At 51.3% G+C, this 19,134-nt stretch overlaps 2 protein-coding genes across 2 annotated transcripts in view; both read left to right on the top strand.

Annotated features, from left to right (window-relative positions):
* Positions 1–2,123, top strand: part of PORCN (porcupine O-acyltransferase) — a 26,343-nt gene extending 24,220 nt beyond the window's left edge. The window contains exon 14 of the mRNA XM_063935805.1: positions 2,092–2,123. Coding sequence (XP_063791875.1) covers positions 2,092–2,123 — 32 coding nt within the window. The remainder of the gene's footprint in view (positions 1–2,091) is intronic.
* On the top strand, positions 2,038–6,594 carry SFT2D3 (SFT2 domain containing 3). The gene has a single exon (XM_063936037.1). It carries the CDS (start codon positions 2,571–2,573, stop codon positions 3,165–3,167), a length of 597 nt encoding a protein of 198 aa, XP_063792107.1. The 5' UTR covers positions 2,038–2,570; the 3' UTR covers positions 3,168–6,594.
* The last annotated feature ends 12,540 nt before the right edge of the window (positions 6,595–19,134 follow it).

A 19,134-nucleotide genomic window follows, 5' to 3' on the forward strand; every position in this document is an offset into this window, starting at 1 on the left:
TGACGGGGCACGCAGTAAGGGGGTGTGACGGGGTGTGATGGGGCATGCAGTAAGGGGGTGTGATGGGGCATGCAGTAAGGGGGTGTGACGGGGCATGCAGGAAGGGGGTGTGACGGGGCACGCAGTAAGGGGGTGTGATGGGGCATGCAGGAAGGGGGTGTGATGGGGCATGCAGGAAGGGGGTGTGCCGGGGCATGCAGGAAGGGGGTGTGACGGGGCATGCAGGAAGGGACGTTGGCATGCAGTAAGGGAGTGTGACGGGGCATGCAGTAAGGGGGTGTGACGGGGCATGCAGTAAGGGATGTTGGCATGCAGTAAGGGTGTGTGACTGGGCATGCAGTAAGGGGGTGTGACGGGGCATGCAGTAAGGGTGTGTGACGGGGCACGTAGTAAGGGGTGTGACGGGGCACGCAGTAAGGGGGTGTGACGGGGCACGCAGTAAGGGGGTGTGACGGGGTGTGACGGGGCATGCAGTAAGGGTGTGTTAGCATGCAGTAAGGGGTTGTGATGGGGCATGCAGTAAGGGGGTGTGACGGGCCACGCAGTAAGGGGGTGTGACGGGCCACGCAGTAAGGGGGTGTGATGGGGCAAGCAGTAAGGGGGTGTGACGGGGCATGCAGGAAGGGGGTGTGATGGGGTGTGATGGGGCATGCAGTAAGGGGGTGTGATGAGGCATGCAGTAAGGGGGTGTGACGGGGCATGCAGTAAGGGGGTGTGATGGGGTGTGATGGGGCATGCAGTAAGGGGGTGTGATGAGGCATGCAGTAAGGGGGTGTGACAGGGCATGCAGTAAGGGGGTGTGACGGAGCATGCAGTAAGGGGGTGTGACGGGGCATGCAGGAAGGGACGTTGGCATGCAGTAAGGGGGTGTGACGGGGCATGCAGTAAGGGATGTTGGCATGCAGGAAGGGGGTGTGACGGGGCATGCAGTAAGGGGGTGTGACGGGGCACGCAGTAAGGGGGTGTGACGGGGCACGCAGCAAGGGGGTGTGACGGGGCACGCAGTAAGGGGGTGTGACGGGGCAAGCAGGAAGGGGGTGTGACGGGGCAAGCAGGAAGGGGGTGTGACGGGGCAAGCAGGAAGGGGGTGTGACGGGGCATGCAGTAAGGGGGTGTGACGGGGCATGCAGTAAGGGGGTGTGACGGGGCACGCAGTAAGGGGGTGTGACGGGGCACGCAGCAAGGGGGTGTGACGGGGCACGCAGCAAGGGGGTGTGACGGGGCAAGCAGGAAGGGGGTGTGACGGGGCAAGCAGGAAGGGGGTGTGACGGGGCAAGCAGGAAGGGGGTGTGACGGGGCAAGCAGGAAGGAGGTGAACTGGACGTTAGCAAGGATACTTCTTTTAGGGGGTGCTTCTTTCTCCCCTAACAACTGCTGTCTCATCAGTGTACAAGGGATAATGCCTTCTAGCAAACCAGGTGCATATATGGTGCATACAGATGCAGGGGCCTCCCGCCATGTAGCCAGCTCTCCTATATATGCCAATAGGCCTTATTCAGGTTTGTCAGCAAACCAAAAAAGCACACTAATGGCCAAAACCATGTGCACTGCAGGGGGGACAGATGTAACATGTGCAGAGAGAGTTAGATTTGGGTGTGGTGTGTTCAATCTGAAATCTAAATTGCAGTGTAAAAATAAAGCAGCCAGTATTTACCGTGCATAGAAAATAACCCACCCAAATCTAACTCTCTCTGCACATGTTACATCTGCCCCACCTGCAGTGCACGTGGTTTTGCCCATTAATGTGGGTTGTGTCTATGTTGCCTTCGTGCTAAGGACCTGGACGTGACAAAACAAGAGGGCAGGAGAGCACTTCCGCCCTTACAGCATCTAAATGTCTCCTTCGTTCTCCAATCGTTTGGGGCAAATTTATTTCTCTATGCAGCATTGGACGCTCGCCACGCATCGGGCTCGGTGTCTCGCTCCGCTCCGCTTCGCTCGCCACACTTTACTATTCCAAATAGATTGTGACATGGACCCAGGGGGTTATGGGAAAGGTCCTTAGCGCAAAAAGAGAATCTAGACGCTACCATTAATGTGCTTTTTTGGTTTGCTAACAAACCTGTATAACCCCCTATATTTCCCTTGCAGGTGGAGCAGTCAGGGGAATCAGCATTACCTAAAGAACAGGACTAAATTGTAGGACTAGAAGGCTCAGCACGCCCTGGCAGCCTCTCTGCAGTCCCACAGGACATCGAGAGCACCTGCAGCAGGAAGCCTCCATTCCACAGAGGTGCTGGCAGCAGATAATGCCTGGTAATATGGTGGAGGGTCAGGGGTCATTATGGGCCCGGGTCTCCCGGCACATCCCCGGCATGTACTCACCTGCACCTCCCTCCTGTGTGTCCCAGGCTGAGAGAGGAGCTCCAGGGGAGAACCCGTGCCTTATTACAGACGCAGCAGCACAGTGGTTGGGCTCAAACAAAATGGCCGACACCATTGGTCTCTAACAAAATGGCCGACGCCGACATATGCGGGTATACAGTCGAGTGACGATCTGACGGACGGTTACCAGGGAAACATTCACCCAGCTTTATTGACTCGCAGACAAAGACGGAAGTGCCACGGTGATGGCGGACCTGGGCAGGCAGCTGCAGGAGTACGTGGCGCAGAATAAGGCCGGGAGCTCGGCCGCAGCCTCTCCCCCCGCGGAGCCGGCATGGCGTGCCTGGATGCCCTCCTCCAGCCCCGCGGCGCCGGCCTGGTCGTGGAGCCCGATGGACGCGGACCCCTTCCTGCCGGGGATGAGCGGGACGCAGCGGCTGCTGGCGGCCGGGGTGTGCGCCGCGATGGGCGCTCTGTGCTTCGGCCTGGCCGGCCTGTACCTGCCGCTGCTGCTTCTCCGGGCGCGGAAGTTCGCCATGCTGTGGTCTATGGGCTCCGTGCTGGGCCTGTCCGCCGCCGCCTTCCTGCGGGGCCCCAGCCGCCTGCTCCGGGAGCCCGAGCCCTGGGGCCTGCTCTACCTCACCGGCCTGGCCGGCACGCTGTACGCGGCGCTGGGGCTCCGGAGCACCCCGCTCACCGTGCTGGGAGCCACGGCCCAGGTCATTACCGGCGCGGCTCTGCTCCTGGGGATGCTGCCGGGCGGAGCCGCCGGGAGGCGCTACATCAGCGGCCTGTGCGGGAGCCTGCTCCGCAAGGGGGTCTCCAAAGCCCTGCCCGTGTGAGGCCTGGCCCCATGGGCTGAGGATGCCTGGTCCCCCCCTGATGGTACTGAGCGACTTGGCCCCGGTCCCCCCTGCTGGGACTGAGTAACCTGTGCTGGTCCCCCCCTGATGGTACTGAGCGACCTGGCCCCGGTGCCCCCCTGCTGGGACTGAGTAACCTGTGCTGATCCCCCCCTGATGGAACTGAGCGACCTGGCCCCGGTCCCCCCTGCTGGGACTGAGTAACCTGTGCTGGTCCCCCCCTGATTGTACTGAGCGACCTTGCCCCGGTCCCCTCTGCTGGGACTGAGTAACCTGTGCTGGTCCCCCCCCCCCCCCCCGATTGTACTGAGCGACCTGGCCCCGGTCCCCCCTGCTGGGACTGAGTAACCTGTGCTGGTCCCCCCCTGATGGAACTGAGCGACCTGGCCCCAGTCCCCCCTGCTGGGACTGAGTAACCTGTGCTGGTCCCCCCCTGATTGTACTGAGCGACCTGGCCCCGGTCCCCCCTGCAGGGACTGAGGTCCACCCCTGATGGAACTGAGCGACCTGGCCCCGGTCCCCCCTGCTGGGACTGAGTAACCTGTGCTGGCCCCCCCCCCTGATTGTACTGAGCGACCTGGTCCCAGTCCCCCCTGCTGGGACTGAGTAACCTGTGCTGGTCCCCCCCCCCCCCCCCCTGATGGAACTGAGCGACCTGGCCCCGGTCCCCCCCTGCTGGGACTGAGTAACCTATCTTGGACCCAGACTAAGTGATCTGACCTGGTGTCTACAATCGATGGAAATGAGCGATCTGGCCTTGTCCCCCATGTTGGATCTGAGTGACCTGGTCTGGTTACCCCCTTGCTGGGACTGTGTGATGTGGTCTGGTCTCCTCGTGGAACTGAGTGACTTGACCTGGTTTCCTTTTGATGGAAATGAGTGACCTGGTCCCTTACCCTTTCTGGGTCTGAGTAGCGTGTCCTGGTCTTCCCCCGATGGAACGGAGTGACCTGTACCTGTCTTCCCCCGATGGAACGGAGTGACCGGTTTTCCCCAGGTTTGAACTGCGCAACCTGCCCCCCTCTCCTAGTGGAACTGAGCAAACTGTCCCGGACCCAGATACAACCCCACCCCCCACTGAGACTGAGTGATCTATCCTGGTGTCAGTGACAATGAGTGACCTGGCATGGTCCCACTTCTGGGACTGAGTGACCTATCTCAGTCCCCCCCCCACCAACCCCACCAACCCAATGAAACCAAGCAACCCAGCACACCCCTGCCACTGCGACGGAACTGAGCAACCTGTCCCAGCTCCCCCCCCCCCCCCATGGAACTGAGCAACCTGTTCCAGCTCTTCCCCCCCCAGACACCCTCCTCCTGATGGAACTGAGCAACCTGCCCCCTCTTCTGAGTGGAACTGAGCAACTTGCCCCCGCCCCTCCGGGTGGAACTGAGCAACCTGCCCCCTCCCCCTTGTGGAACTAAGCAACCTGCCCCCCCCCCCCCCCTCTGAAACTGAGTGATCTGACCTGGTGTCCACAGTCGATGGAAATGAGCGACCCTGCCTGGTCCCCCTTCCCCTGGTGGAACTGATTGTCCTGCCCCTGTTTCTCCTGATGGAACTGAGTGGTCTGTCACGGTTTTCCCCTGATTGAATTAAGCAACCTGTCCCCCCAACCCCCCCTTCTGGGGCTGAGCAGTCTGTCCTGGTGTACCCCCCACCCCCCTATCGATGGAAATGAGTGACCTACCCTGGTTTCCCCCTTTACCCCCTGATGAAACTGAGTGACACGTCCCCTCCCATCCTGGTGGAAATGAGACCAGTCCCAGCTCCAGACTTCCCCAGGACTTTGTGATCTGTCCTGTTGTCCACAATCGATGGAAATGAGTGACCTAGCCTGGACCCCTCCCCTGATGGAAATGAGTGACCTGGCCTGGACCGGCCCCTGCTGGGACTGTGTGATCTGTCCTGGTTTCTCCCGATGTAACGGAGTGATCTGTCATGGTCTCCCCCCCCCCAATGGAACTGAGTGATCCTTTTCCCCGGTCTGTCCCCTCCGATGAACTGAGCAACCTAGGTCCCCCTGCTCTGGGCACCCTGATGAAACTGAGCAACCTGCACACCCCCTTTGTCCCCCAATCCTGGTGAAACTGAGCGTCCTGTGCCCATCCCCCCTCCTTTGGACTTAGCGGTCCATCCAGGTTCTCCCCCCTCCCATTGATGGAAATGAGCGAACCTAGCCTGCGTCTCCCAGATGGAAATGAGCAACCTATCCTGGTCCCAACCCCTAAAGAAACTGAGCAATCTGGCCCGGTACATCCCCCCCCGTCCCCATGTTTAAGCTTAGGTCTCTGACCTAGTGTCCCCTCCCTGTTGGAAGTGCTGCTCTGTGTCCTGGGACTGAGATGAAGGACGTGGTAGCAGGATTTCTCTGTATCAGAATAGACGCTAGATGAGGTGGGCAGATAAGAACTGACGTAACAATAGTTCTGGGTACAGCAGATGGTTTCCTGGGAAAGGGGAACTTTGCTAATAGCTGACACTAACATTCCTCTCGGCAGGTACATGGGCAGCAGGCATTGCCCTAATACCTGTGAGACTGGGTGCAGCTCATGTGCCTTATTCCAAGATCGGATCACATGAGAGTTCACCATCTACACGTGGCCAATGTCTGAATGTTGTCCCACAAAAGGGACAATTTCTGAATCCAAAGATTTTTAACACTTTTTGCAGAGTATTAACGGGAATTCCACCGTCAGTGAATTTCATTGTCCAGCCCAATGTATTAGTTACCCACTGACACTACAGCGGATAGTACTGTGTGTGTAACTACAATTATATCCAGTGCACAGATGGGTTTATCTGGTGATAATGAAATAAACCTGCCCGGGGAAAAGGTAATCGTTCTGGGGTTGTCCGCAGCCAAGTTGTTGTAAGAGGAAGATACAGGTCAGTGACTGAAGCAGGTGACTTTCATTCATCTGACCGGTAGTGGCAGATTATATAGACTATTTAGATTTATTAGCAAACCAAAAAGCACACTAATGTGCAAAACCACGTGCACTGCAGGGGGGGGCATATGTAACATGTGCAGAGAGAGTTAGATTTGGATGGGGTGTGTTCAAACTGAAATCTAAATTGCAGTGTAAAAATAAAGCAGCCAGTATTTACCCTGCACAGAAACAATGTAACCCACCCAAATCTAACTCTCTCTGCACATGTTACATCTGCCCCCACCTGCAGTGCAGAGTGATTTGTTGAATAGCTGGCTTTTTTGGTTCGCTAACAAACCTAAATACCGCCCTTTATCTCATGTAGCTGTATGTAGCCCTTGTCTCGGACAGACAAATTAAAAACTTTTCTTCCATTCCTAATGACTAATAATTCTAGTATGAATTTGTACATATTGTAATTTTGTTTTCCTTTTTAAGAGTTCTAGTTTTGTAATAAATATTCCTGCATACAGCGGGGCCTGAGTGGTTTTGCTGTGCGTTCAGTACCATGAACAATGTTACCCGTGATGTCATGTTAGTCTAGTGCAGGGGTGAGCAATGTGCTGCACGTCCCAGCATGCCCTGCCACAGTTTTGCTGTAAGAGCATGCTGGGATCAGTAGTTCCACAGCCACTGAAGTGCCGGACATCCGTGTTTATCATGCTGAAGGGTTTAATGCCAGGAAACGAAAGTGATTTCCCAGCTGGAGAAGCGCGCTGTGACGCTGGCGTTATGGGGGGGGGGGGGGGGCACAGTTTTTCTTGTGTATGTTACTGGCCCCAGACACGTATCACTGAGCGTTTTCACAATGCTCAGTGATTATTATTACTACATTTTATGTATAAGGCGCCACAAGTGTTTTGCAGCGCCGTACAAAGGACAGTACAGGGAGACAAAACTTAGCATTACAGTAAATAACAGAAATAGAGAACAGGTAACAGAGAGCAGCACAATTCTCATACATAATACAGCCAAGATGTAAGTAGGGAGGGAGTAATCAGCGTACTACTTGGGGCTGGCGGCCATAGATAGAGATGAGCCTTTACCAGCAGGAGAAAAGCAGGTAAAGATGGTCGCTGAGTAGGAGAGAGCTATGAGTGATATATGTCGAGAAGAGGGCTTTGACAACAAGAGGAAAGAGGACCCTGAACTGAAGAGCTAACAATCTAGTGGGGAGGGGCGACAGACAGATGACATGAGGTGCAAGCAAGCGGGAGGTAGCCTGAGGGCGGGATGTAAGCAGAGCAGAGATGGTCAAGGCATGAGGCAGGGGGATGGAGGAGCAACCTCAGGACTGGGTTATGCGTCAGAAGGGTACGCTTTGATGAATATGTGGGTTTTCAGTGCCCGTCTGAAGCTTTGCAAGGTCGGGGAGAGTCTAATGGAGTGGGGGAGCGCGTTCCACTGAAGGGGTGCAGCACGGGCATAGTCTTGAACTCGAGCATGGGAAGCAGTGACCAGGGTGGTAGAGAGGCGACGGTCATCGGCTGACCGTAGTGGGCGGGAGGGAGTATGAAGGGAGAGGAGGCTGGAGAGATGTAGGGAGCAGTGGAATTAGAGATAGCGTTGTATGTGAGGGTGAGGAGTTTGAAGAGTGATTAAGCAGATCTTATATTACCAGGGGCGGATTTATGTGAGAGACGTCTTCTTCCTCTCCATCCACATTGGCTTCTAAGAAAAGTCATTGGTGGTAAGTAGGGACGCCATGATTGCTTATCCCAAATCTTTTCATTGCCTCTGTTATGGCTGAATATCCCCTAATCCCCCCCCCCCCCCCCCCCCCCTCCCATAATGCTTCATGCTGTCAGAGGGAGAGTCTGCAGAGACTGATTTATAGGGGGCCAGGCTATACAAAGACTTGAGACACCCAATATACACCTCCGCCTCTCACTGCTCATTATTACCTGATCTCTCTCCTCCGGGCAGATGTACGGTATAAGGCCAGGGTAAGAGGTACTGTGTAATGCAGAGCTGTCATTATACCAGAGAGTAAATGTAAATAATAGTTTATAGTATCAAAAAAAGATGCAGGTTTATTACAGTAGAACTGCAGACAAACAATATAGCATGACCCCAGTATAGCGAACAGACGCCCACGTCAAGCTCAACATGGACTCACTCCGAACGTATGCCGTAGAGGGATCTGAGTAGAGCTATATTATACAGCTATATATGGATTGTGGCAGATGCATTTTCCCTTTAGTGTCACGGGGACCTCTCCCCCACGCTGGTTGTTTTGCCATACACTATATCAGGGGTAGCCAACCCTAGTCCTCGAGAGCTACCAACAGTTCATGTTTTCCAGGTCTCCTCAACTGTGGATCTTTTAAAATGTGTCAGTAATGACTGCACCTGTGCACCTGCTAGGTGAGCTGGAAAACGTGACCTGTTGGTAGCTCTCGAGGACCAGGGTTGGCTACCCCTGCATTATATTAATGACATGTAGTGTTGGGTGTAATTATATTAGGGATCTGTTTGTCAATAGGAAAAGAGCTCTAATTCCATCTAAACAATATTTAACAAACCCGGAGCTGACAATGGCTATAACTAGGCATTGCCTTTCTTGTCTACCTATGGGGAAGCTAATTAGTGCTGTCGCCATCTCAGTAACTAGCATCACAGTGACCGCCATATAATACAGAGTACCAGTGACTGATATATAATACAGAGAACATCACAGTGACCACCATATAATACAGATATTATCAGTGACCGCCGTATAATAGAGAACATCACAGTGACCACCATATAATACAGAGAATCAGTGACTGATATATAATACAGAGAACATCACAGTGACCGCCGTGTAATACAGAGAATCAGTGACTGATATATAATGCAGAGAACATCACAGTGACTGCCATATAATACAGAGATTATCAGTGATCGCCATATAATACAGATATTATCAGTGGCCGACGTATAATACAGAGAACATCACAGTGATCGCCATATAATACAGAGAATCAGTGACTGATATATAATACAGAGAACATCACAGTGACCGCCGTGTAATACAGAGAATCAGTGACTGATATATAATAGAGAACATCACAGTGACCACCATATAATACAGATATTATCATTGACCGCCGTAAAATACAGAGAACATCACAGTGATCGCCATAAAATACAGAGTACCAGTGACTGATACATAATGCAGAGATTATCAGCGACCGCCATATAATACAGAGATTATCAGCGACCGCCATATAATACAGAGAACATCACAGTGACCGCCATATAATACAGAGAACATCACAGTCACTGATATATAATGCAGAGAACATCACAGTGACCACCATATAATACATAGAGCATCACAGTGATGACTTTCCACTTCCATAGAGATGAAATCTAAGATACTTATTAGATTCTAAAATTCATCAGCATGGATTCAAGTTGAAGATTTGGGGCGGGATGTCCGAGTTCAACGGCCATGTGGGGTGCCGGCCGCGCACGGATGTTTTTTTTTTAAAGGGGCAATCATTTACAGTGTAAAAGTCAGATTAATTTCTAATAAATATTTAAAATGCCAGCGCTAATATATGTTGCAAACGCAAGGCGCATCTTATTACCATATACGATAAAAGTGCGCTGTACGTTGCAAACACTACATCCCTTAAGAGAAAACAAGTACATGCACATATTTTGTCTGAGTTCCAAAGCTCATTGATGTATATATTTTATATTAAAAGGATATGTATACAATAGATCACATGTACAGTATATACATGGTTACAATTTACACAGGAAGCAGTTGTTACAAAAGAATTCATAAAGTTACAGTCACAGCCAGCATACGATACCAGTTCCCTTAATGCACACTTTTCTCCATGTTTGGATCTGCCTCAACAGCAGCTACACAGAACAGCAAAGACAGCATCTCGAACAGCACCCAGCAAAAACAGAACTTATTGTGTCTGGGATCAGCTATACACTGTGTATGTTGGGGGAGTACATGTCTTCTGTTATTGGTCCAGGGGAGGGAACTTTCTCATTCATGATGAGTCATTGGTCAGTTCATATGCAAGCAATGTCCAGCCTTGAAGAAGCAGGATGTCTTTTGTTCTCAGTTGAATTGTGGCTTCATATTCATACATTCAATCATAACTAATTGTTGCAATGAGCTACAACTTAACCACAGGCATCAAATCAATCTACACATTCCACTGATTACTTTGACACCAAGCACGACATGTCCATCTTGCTCCGCTCCAACAATACACATACATGACGTTATACTCCATTATATAATTTAAAACCTTATAATGTCTAGTGCTTGACATGCTTAATTTATGTGCTGTATGAAATATATGTTGAATATATCTTTGTGGCATGTCTGTGTGAGTGCGTAGGCTACCATATATTGCTGTGCTCGCTGCGCGTATTCGCAAGCATAGCAAATCATAATGTGTGGAGTTTGTATGTTTTCTATATGTAATATTTTTGACTTCGACAACAGGTACACAGCAAATATTTATATAACAGCTATTCGAATAGAGCACATACATTACACAGCGCTTTACAGAGCATAATTAGCTATTCCCATCAGTCCCTGCCCCAGTGGAGCTTACAGTCTATGTTCCCGACCACATGGATGCACACACCTTAATCTGACCGTATGTTTTTGGAATGTGGCAGGAAACCCACACAAACACATGGAGAACATACACACTCCACACAGATAAGGCCTTGGTGGTAATTGCACCCAAGATCTCAGTACTGTGGTCCCTCCTTCTTAAATCCCGGGGGGTTCCTAATATCTGCAGGTAGCCCCCCAAAATAGCCAGATAAGGTTTGTCTGTGGCTGCACAGTTGGTGTAGTGGTTAGCATTACTACCTCAACCTGAGGTCATGATTTAAATTCCTGGCTGAGGCACTATCTGTGTGGAGTTTGCATGTTACCCCCGCGCTGGGTTACTTCCAGGTGCTTTGGTTTCCTTACATGCTCCAAAATCAAAATGGTCCGTGTGTCCATTTGATTGGAACTATAGATTTATAAGCTCCACTGGGGCAGGGACTGATGTGAGTGACCAAAACATCCCTGTACAGCGCTGCGGAATATGTGTGCAATATAAAAACCTGCTAAGTAATTAATTAATTTTGCCAAGTGAGTTGTCTGCTTTCCCCGGACAGCGTATAGGACGCACCGTAGTTCCTTAATGATACAAGGCTCTCTTCTTTCCGTCATGAGCCAATACTTCCATCTAGTGGCTGATTTGTAGAATGCAGTTTTGTTGTTTCCAGTTTTATTTATTCGACTAAGACGCAGACTTCGAGGGATAGAAAGACGCTCGGTGACCTGGAGCACCAAGGGGCGGGTTATTTGGGGCGCTGAAGCCACAGTATAAAAGGACACACATCTGTACGTAGGTATACAGGTAGGTTAAATAGTGCCAAACAAAAATTAACCTTTGAGTGTAAGTGTGTTTATGTACATGTGCAGACCAGATGGGCCAAGTGGTTCTTATCTGCCTTCTATTTTGTTTCTTTATACCAATATATATACTGTAAATATAATTTGATATTGCTAGAATGTCTTCGTTTTGCCACGTCCCCAAAATAAAACTACTTTAATGCATATACAGGTTGAGTATCCCATATCCAAATATTCCGAAATACGGAATATTCCGAAATACGGACTTTTTTGAGTGAGAGTGAGATAGTGAAACCTTTGTTTTTTGATGGCTCAATGTACACAAACTTTGTTTAATACACAAAGTTATAAAAAATATTGTATTAAATGACCTTCAGGCTTTGTGTATAAGGTGTATATGAAACATAAATGAATTGTGTGAATGTACACACTTTGTTTAATGCACAGTTATAAAAAATATTGGCTAAAATTACCTTCAGACTGTGTGTATAAGGTGTATATGTAACATAAATGCATCCTGTGCTTAGATTTAGGTCCCATCACCATGATATCTCCTTATGGTATGCAATTATTCCAAAATACGGAAAAATCCGATATCCAAAATACCTCTGGTCCCAAGCATTTTGGATAAGGGAGACTCAACCTGTACTTCATACAGATGTATACATAGTGTATGGGTTGTATGTGTATACATATACGTGTATTTTGGACTGTAAAGTAAATAATGAAGGATGGAGCTGGTCAGTGAACTCGTTATATGTGTGAGGTATATAATTAGTGAGGGGGGATATATTACACACTCTCACATTTAGTAACTTTGATACTGAGAATTAGCTACTAGCCAATAGTCAGTAGAATAGTATATACCATCATAATATAGGAGTGACTGATTAATGCAATGAGAGAGTAGTTACTAGAACTAATCCTGTGACCAGTATAGGGGCTCCCGTCAGCCATTTTCTTGTTGTCGTGATCATGAGGAAGCATAAAATTGTCCCTTGTCCAGAATGGAATTTCTCTCTATATAAGAACATTAGCTAATTCCTGTCCTTATACCGCACCTGATCTGGATAGGAATGACCTTACTTGCACCTATCACCTCTCTGTATGTACTATTAGTAACATCCCAGCCACCGTGCAGCCAGCCATTGTGACCCGCACAGGCACCATTGCGCTGTTGCTTACATGCAAAGCACCTGACCGTTACTAAGTTCTCAGTTCTAGGCAGAGGAGGAAGATGGAGGCCCGTGATGAACGGCGTGTGCAGGATTGCACCGAGGAGTGTGACAATGTTTTCAGTGACAAATTATCAATAGTGGATGAATCGTGGGAGATCACAGACCCCGACCCCGACATCCAGCGACTCTCTACAGAGTTTAACAATGATCTGTTCACAGGGAAATTAGATGGGGTCATGGGATCATGGAGTGAGCGGCAGAAGAGGTAAGTGTGGAGGTAAGTCTGACATATTCCTGCTGAGAAATAATGACACTGTTACCATGTATTCATATAGCCCCAGCACCTTCCACTACACTACCAGTCATACTATAATAATAAGCCGGTCCTTACAGCACAGGTATTCATCTAGATGGTATGTACAATGCTTCATTCAGTCCAGACAGTGACCATATTAATGTTACGTTGTGTATATCGCCAGGGGCAACTGTTAGGTCTCTTACTGGCTGCAGTCAGACGTCACACTGTTACTAGCATGTGCACACGCTAATGACATGTAAATGGGATCTAAACTGGCGTGTTTATCTCTTATACAATTACATGGGACTATGATTGTCAGTCATGTGTGATTTGTTCTCTCACCAGATGTGCCGGAAAGTGTTCCCATCCCAGACAGCACGGAGGACGGTGATGGGTCAGACTCTCCTGCAGCAGCTGTCCAGGAGAGACCCTGTGGAGGTAAGTGCTCTGTGAGTGGGGTCAGACTCTCCTGCAGCAGCTGTCCAGGAGAAACCCTGTGCAGGTAAGTGCTATGTGAGCGGGGTCAGACTCTCCTGCAGCAGCTGTCCAGGAGAGACCCTGTGGAGGTAAGTGCTATGTGAGTGGTGTCAGACTCTCCTGCAGCAGCTGTCCAGGAGGGACCCTGTGGAGGTAAGTGCTATGTGAGTGGTGTCAGACTCTCCTGCAGCAGCTGTCCAGGAGAGACCCTGTGGAGGTAAGTGCTCTGTGAGTGGGGTCAGACTCTCCTGCAGCAGCTGTCCAGGAGAAACCCTGTGCAGGTAAGTGCTATGTGAGCGGGGTCAGACTCTCCTGCAGCAGCTGTCCTGGAGAGACCCTGTGCAGGTAAGTGCTATGTGAGCGGGGTCAGACTCTCCTGCAGCAGCTGTCCAGGAGAGACCCTGTGGAGGTAAGTGCTATGTGAGCGGGGTCAGACTCTCCTGCAGCAGCTGTCCAGGAGAGACCCTGTGCAGGTAAGTGCTATGTGAGCGGGGTCAGACTCTCCTGCAGCAGCTGTCCAGGAGAGACCCTGTGGAGGTAAGTGCTATGTGAGCGGGGTCAGACTCTCCTGCAGCAGCTGTCCAGGAGAGACCCTGTGGAGGTAAGTGCTATGTGAGCGGGGTCAGACTGTCCTGCAGCAGCTGTCCAGGAGAGACCCTGTGCAGGTAAGTGCTATGTGAGTGGGGTCAGACTGTCCTGCAGCAGCTGTCCAGGAGAGACCCTGTGGAGGTAAGTGCTATGTGAGTGGGGTCAGACTCTCCTGCAGCAGCTGTCCAGGAGAGACCCTGTGGAGGTAAGTGCTATGTGAGCGGGGTCAGACTCCTGCAGCAGCTGTCCAGGAGAGACCCTGTGGAGGTAAGTGCTATGTGAGCGGGGTCAGACTCTCCTGCAGCAGCTATCCAGGAGAGACCCTGTGGAGGTAAGTGCTATGTGAGCGGGGTCAGACTGTCCTGCAGCAGCTGTCCAGGAGAGACCCTGTGCAGGTAAGTGCTATGTGAGTGGGGTCAGACTGTCCTGCAGCAGCTGTCCAGGAGAGACCCTGTGGAGGTAAGTGCTATGTGAGTGGGGTCAGACTCTCCTGCAGCAGCTGTCCAGGAGAGACCCTGTGGAGGTAAGTGCTATGTGAGCGGGGTCAGACTCTCCTGCAGCAGCTGTCCAGGAGAGACCCTGTGGAGGTAAGTGCTATGTGAGCGGGGTCAGACTCTCCTGCAGCAGCTGTCCAGGAGAGACCCTGTGGAGGTAAGTGCTATGTGAGCGAGGTCAGACTGTCCTGCAGCAGCTGTCCAGGAGAGACCCTGTGCAGGTAAGTGCTATGTGAGCGGGGTCAGACTGTCTTGCAGCAGCTGTCCAGGAGAGACCCTGTGGAGGTAAGTGCTATGTGAGTGGGGTCAGACTCTCCTGCAGCAGCTGTCCAGGAGAGACCCTGTGCAGGTAAGTGCTATGTGAGCGGGGTCAGACTCTCCTGCAGCAGCTGTCCAGGAGAGACCCTGTGGAGGTAAGTGCTATGTGAGCGATCACCCTATGCTAGAGGAATGTGTGACGGTGATGACGTCCATACACCTGAATGATCGGTTAGCCAGCGTTTGGTGGCAGCTTCAGGGGGAGATTTATCAAAGCTTAGAGATAAAGTGGAGAGAGATCAGGTACTAACTAGATATACAAGACAGGCTACTCCGTCCCATATAAATACCCCAACACATCTAAAACACGTCCCCCCAATCCAATAGACACACCCATATTAATTGTTAAATACCCGCTGTGTATGGGTAAAGACTATAGTGCCCAGTGCACACTCCAATCCCCTTGTGAAAAACAAAACAAATATATCTTCTATATCTTAACAGAGGTCCAATAACAATCACTTTGATGCTTTCACTGCAATAAAACTCACTACTTTTCTTCAAGACTGGTAAGTGCACCCCCTCATTCAACTTTATGGATTATGGCTAATAAAATACATATATATAATATACACACCACATGCTCTACCTATCTTGGGATGGGCATACTAATTAGCAACATTCTGACCATTAAAGTGGTAATTCTGCCAAATCAGGTCATGCCCTGTCAGCTCACTCCTCCCCCGACTCGTCTGGCCACGCCCTGTCAGCTCACTCCTCCCCCAACTCCTCTGGCCACACCCTGTCAGCTCACTCCTCCCCTGGCTCATCTGGCCACACCCTGTCAGCTCACTCCTCCCCTGGCTCATCTGGCCACACCCTGTCAGCTCACTCCTCCCCCTGAATCTTCTGGCCACACCCGTCAGCTCACCCCTCCCCCTGACTCCTCTGGCCCCACCCTGTCAGGTCACTCCTCCCCCTGACTCCACTGGCCACACCCTGTCAGCTCACTCCTCCCCCTGACTCCACTGGCCACACCCTGTCAGCCTACTCCTCGCCCCCGACTCCTCTGGTCACACCCTGTCAGCCTACTCCTCCTTCCCGACTCCTCTGGTCACTCCCTGTCAGCTCACTCCTCCCCCAAATCCCCTAGCCATGCCCCATATATGGCAATCATCTCATTTCTAACTGAAACTTGTGTATTACAGGAGTAAAAAGAGCACAACCTTCAGCCTGTGAAGCTGGAGAGGGGGATGCTGGAAGACCATCTAAAAGATCCAGAACATCTAATATATACTTTTCTCCACCATCAGAGGAAGCTGGACAGAAGACCGACACTCTGGTTTTTGGCCCAGAGGTGTTGGCAAACAGAACCTCCTGCCCGGAAGCGTGAGCAGACAGAACCTCCTGCCCGGAAGCGTGAGCAGACAGAACCTCCTGCCCGGAAGCGTGAGCAGACAGAACCTCCTGCCCGGAAGCGTGAGCAGACAGAACCTCCTGCCCGGAAGCGTGAGCAGACAGAACCTCCTGCCCGGAAGCGTGAGCAGACAGAACCTCCTGCCCGGAAGCGTGAGCAGACAGAACCTCCTGCCCGGAAGCGTGAGCAGACAGAACCTCCTGCCCGAAAGCGTGAGCAGACAGAACCTCCTGCCCGGAAGCGTGAGCAGACAGAACCTCCTGCCCGGAAGCGTGAGCAGACAGAACCTCCTGCCCGGAAGCGTGAGCAGACAGAACCTCCTGCCCGGAAGCGTGAGCAGACAGAACCTCCTGCCCGGAAGCGTGAGCAGACAGAACCTCCTGCCCGGAAGCGTGAGCAGACAGAACCTCCTGCCCGGAAGCGTGAGCAGACAGAACCTCCTGCCCGGAAGCGTGAGCAGACAGAACCTCCTGCCCGGAAGCGTGAGCAGACAGAACCTCCTGCCCGGAAGCGTGAGCAGACAGAACCTCCTGCCCGGAAGCGTGAGCAGACAGAACCTCCTGCCCGGAAGCGTGAGCAGACAGAACCTCCTGCCCGGAAGCGTGAGCAGACAGAACCTCCTGCCCGGAAGCGTGAGCAGACAGAACCTCCTGCCCGGAAGCGTGAGCAGACAGAACCTCCTGCCCGGAAGCGTGAGCAGACAGAACCTATCCTAGGATGGGGCAGTAGGAGGGAGATCTCTGGCACCTGCTGCGCTGATCTGGCCTCTCCTCTGGCGGTGCACTTGTGTTCATCGTGAAACTACGTTCCTGGTTTCTGTTCCCTGTGTCGGCCTGGATTCCTGACATCCATGCTCCATTCCTGGTTTCCGCTTGTTCCCGGTACCCGTCTCTTTGTGCTCCACTCCGAGTTCCGCCAACCGGCTTCTCTGCGGTCTGCCGTTCCAGTGTCTGTACGCCATCCAGCATATTCCAGTGTTTACTCCAGTGCTTACCAGCTGCTTCACCTGGAACCCAGACTCAGGGCCACGATCTGCGTGTCAGGTACAGCTAAGTCCAAACCTCCTTGAGGGTGTCCCTGGTGTATACCACCGACATGTTAGACTCCGCGCCTCTGTTCAGGGTCTCCCCTCGGTACAGGTTTGCATCTATAATCCATCCATGGCTTTGTGACAGAATACTCTGGAGCCACAATATGGATGCTGCTGGTAGTCCTTCACCACGAGAGTTACTGGGAAGTCTCCTCGTCAGAATCGAGAAACAAGAGCGTGATCAGGCCCAGATCATGCAGTGCCTACAGACACATATGCAGCAATTAGGTATTATCCAGTCGCCTCCGGTACAGCCAGTTCCACCTCCTACGGAGTCAGTACCAGCTGCTGGAGCTTCTGCATTACTACGGGTTCCCAACCCCTCAAGGGGACCCTAAGAGCTGTCGGGGATTTCTGAATCGGTGCTCGATACAGTTTGAGGTTCAAGTGGCAAATTGTTCTTCTGAGAGAACTAAGGTGGCTAACGTCATCTCCCTGCCGTCCGGACAGGCCCTAGCGTGGGCTTCCCCGCTGTGGGAGAGAAATGATCCTCTCGTCAACCACAGCATGAAGTTTCTGGAAGCCTTCAGAAAAGGTTTTTGATGAACCCTGACGGATGTTTTCCGCCGCTTCAAGTATCCTGTAACTGACATAAGTAATTATATGATCCAGAGTGGGTGCTATTATCATGCAGTATTAGGGACCACCAGTATCAGAGAAGCCTTGAGGCGGCCTGGTGGACTAACCATATATTTGCAAATCTCAGAATATTTTATTATCGTGTAGTAACTGACCAAAATAACCATAAAAGAATTAACTGACAGAAATGGAGGTGGGAAGACAAAAACTCTTGTGTACCCAAAAGCCTCGGAATAGCAACATGGGTGTAACGTTTTCCTTCTGTTACCAATCTCGCAATGTAAAAGTGACTTTATAAAGCTGAACAGGAAGGAAGGCTGGGGATTAGGGCTACTGGCGACACCCCACAAAAAAAAAAAAAACGACACTGAGCGGCCACCTCATGGGTGTGTTGGAAGTGCTGCTAAACTACTGATACAACTCACTGGTCACTTGAAGATTCCGGGTACCTATAACATTACCTATAAAATCGAATGCAAAATAAAAAAAAATTCCTCATTTATTCCTATTGGTCCAAATATATCACATGCTAGAAGCGGCTGTGGTTCCTGTAATTCTGGTTGTGTGTGTCTGCGATGGCGGGGCACCTGCTCTTGCACAGGACCAGTTCTGCATCGCTGCACACAGTGCCCCTGAGGCGCAGCCTGTCACCGTTTGGGGGCGGGGAATCCAAAGACGCAGAAGCTGTGAATGAGGCCCATCCGTCCTACAGCCGCAGTGAGCCATGTTTGCATCACTTTTTATTAGAGACTTGTGCATATCCTCAAGTGTTTCTTGATTTCTTTTAAAATGGTTATAAACATCTAAAATCCTGTAATGCGGACCTGTCACATAGATCCTTCACAGTGTTATTAATATCTGGCCTGATCCAGTGATAAACGATACGGCGATCGCAGCTGCGATTGTGCACGCTGAGGATGTACGAAATTATTTAAAAAACCCAGCAGCCCTGAATAGTACAGAGATGCCCGGCCGAGCCATCGCAATGGCGCAACAACTGCGTACACATTCCCAGAGCACACGCACATCCATCCATAATCGTCAGCTCGATTAAATCAATTTCCACGCAGCATGGCAGCCTGAGCAGAGACGCCGGAGGCACGGTGCTTGAGTACGGATTCACAAGCGCCCCTAGCGACACCCCCCCCCCCCCCCAAAAAAAAGACGTTTTTACCACCACTCCCTCATCAACGCCCACAAACGATGCCTGATTGTCAGTCACTCTGCGTAACGTTAAGCGCTGCGAGCTGCAT

This window comes from Pseudophryne corroboree, chromosome 8 (assembly GCF_028390025.1).
Source record: "Pseudophryne corroboree isolate aPseCor3 chromosome 8, aPseCor3.hap2, whole genome shotgun sequence".
NCBI lineage: Eukaryota > Metazoa > Chordata > Amphibia > Anura > Myobatrachidae > Pseudophryne > Pseudophryne corroboree.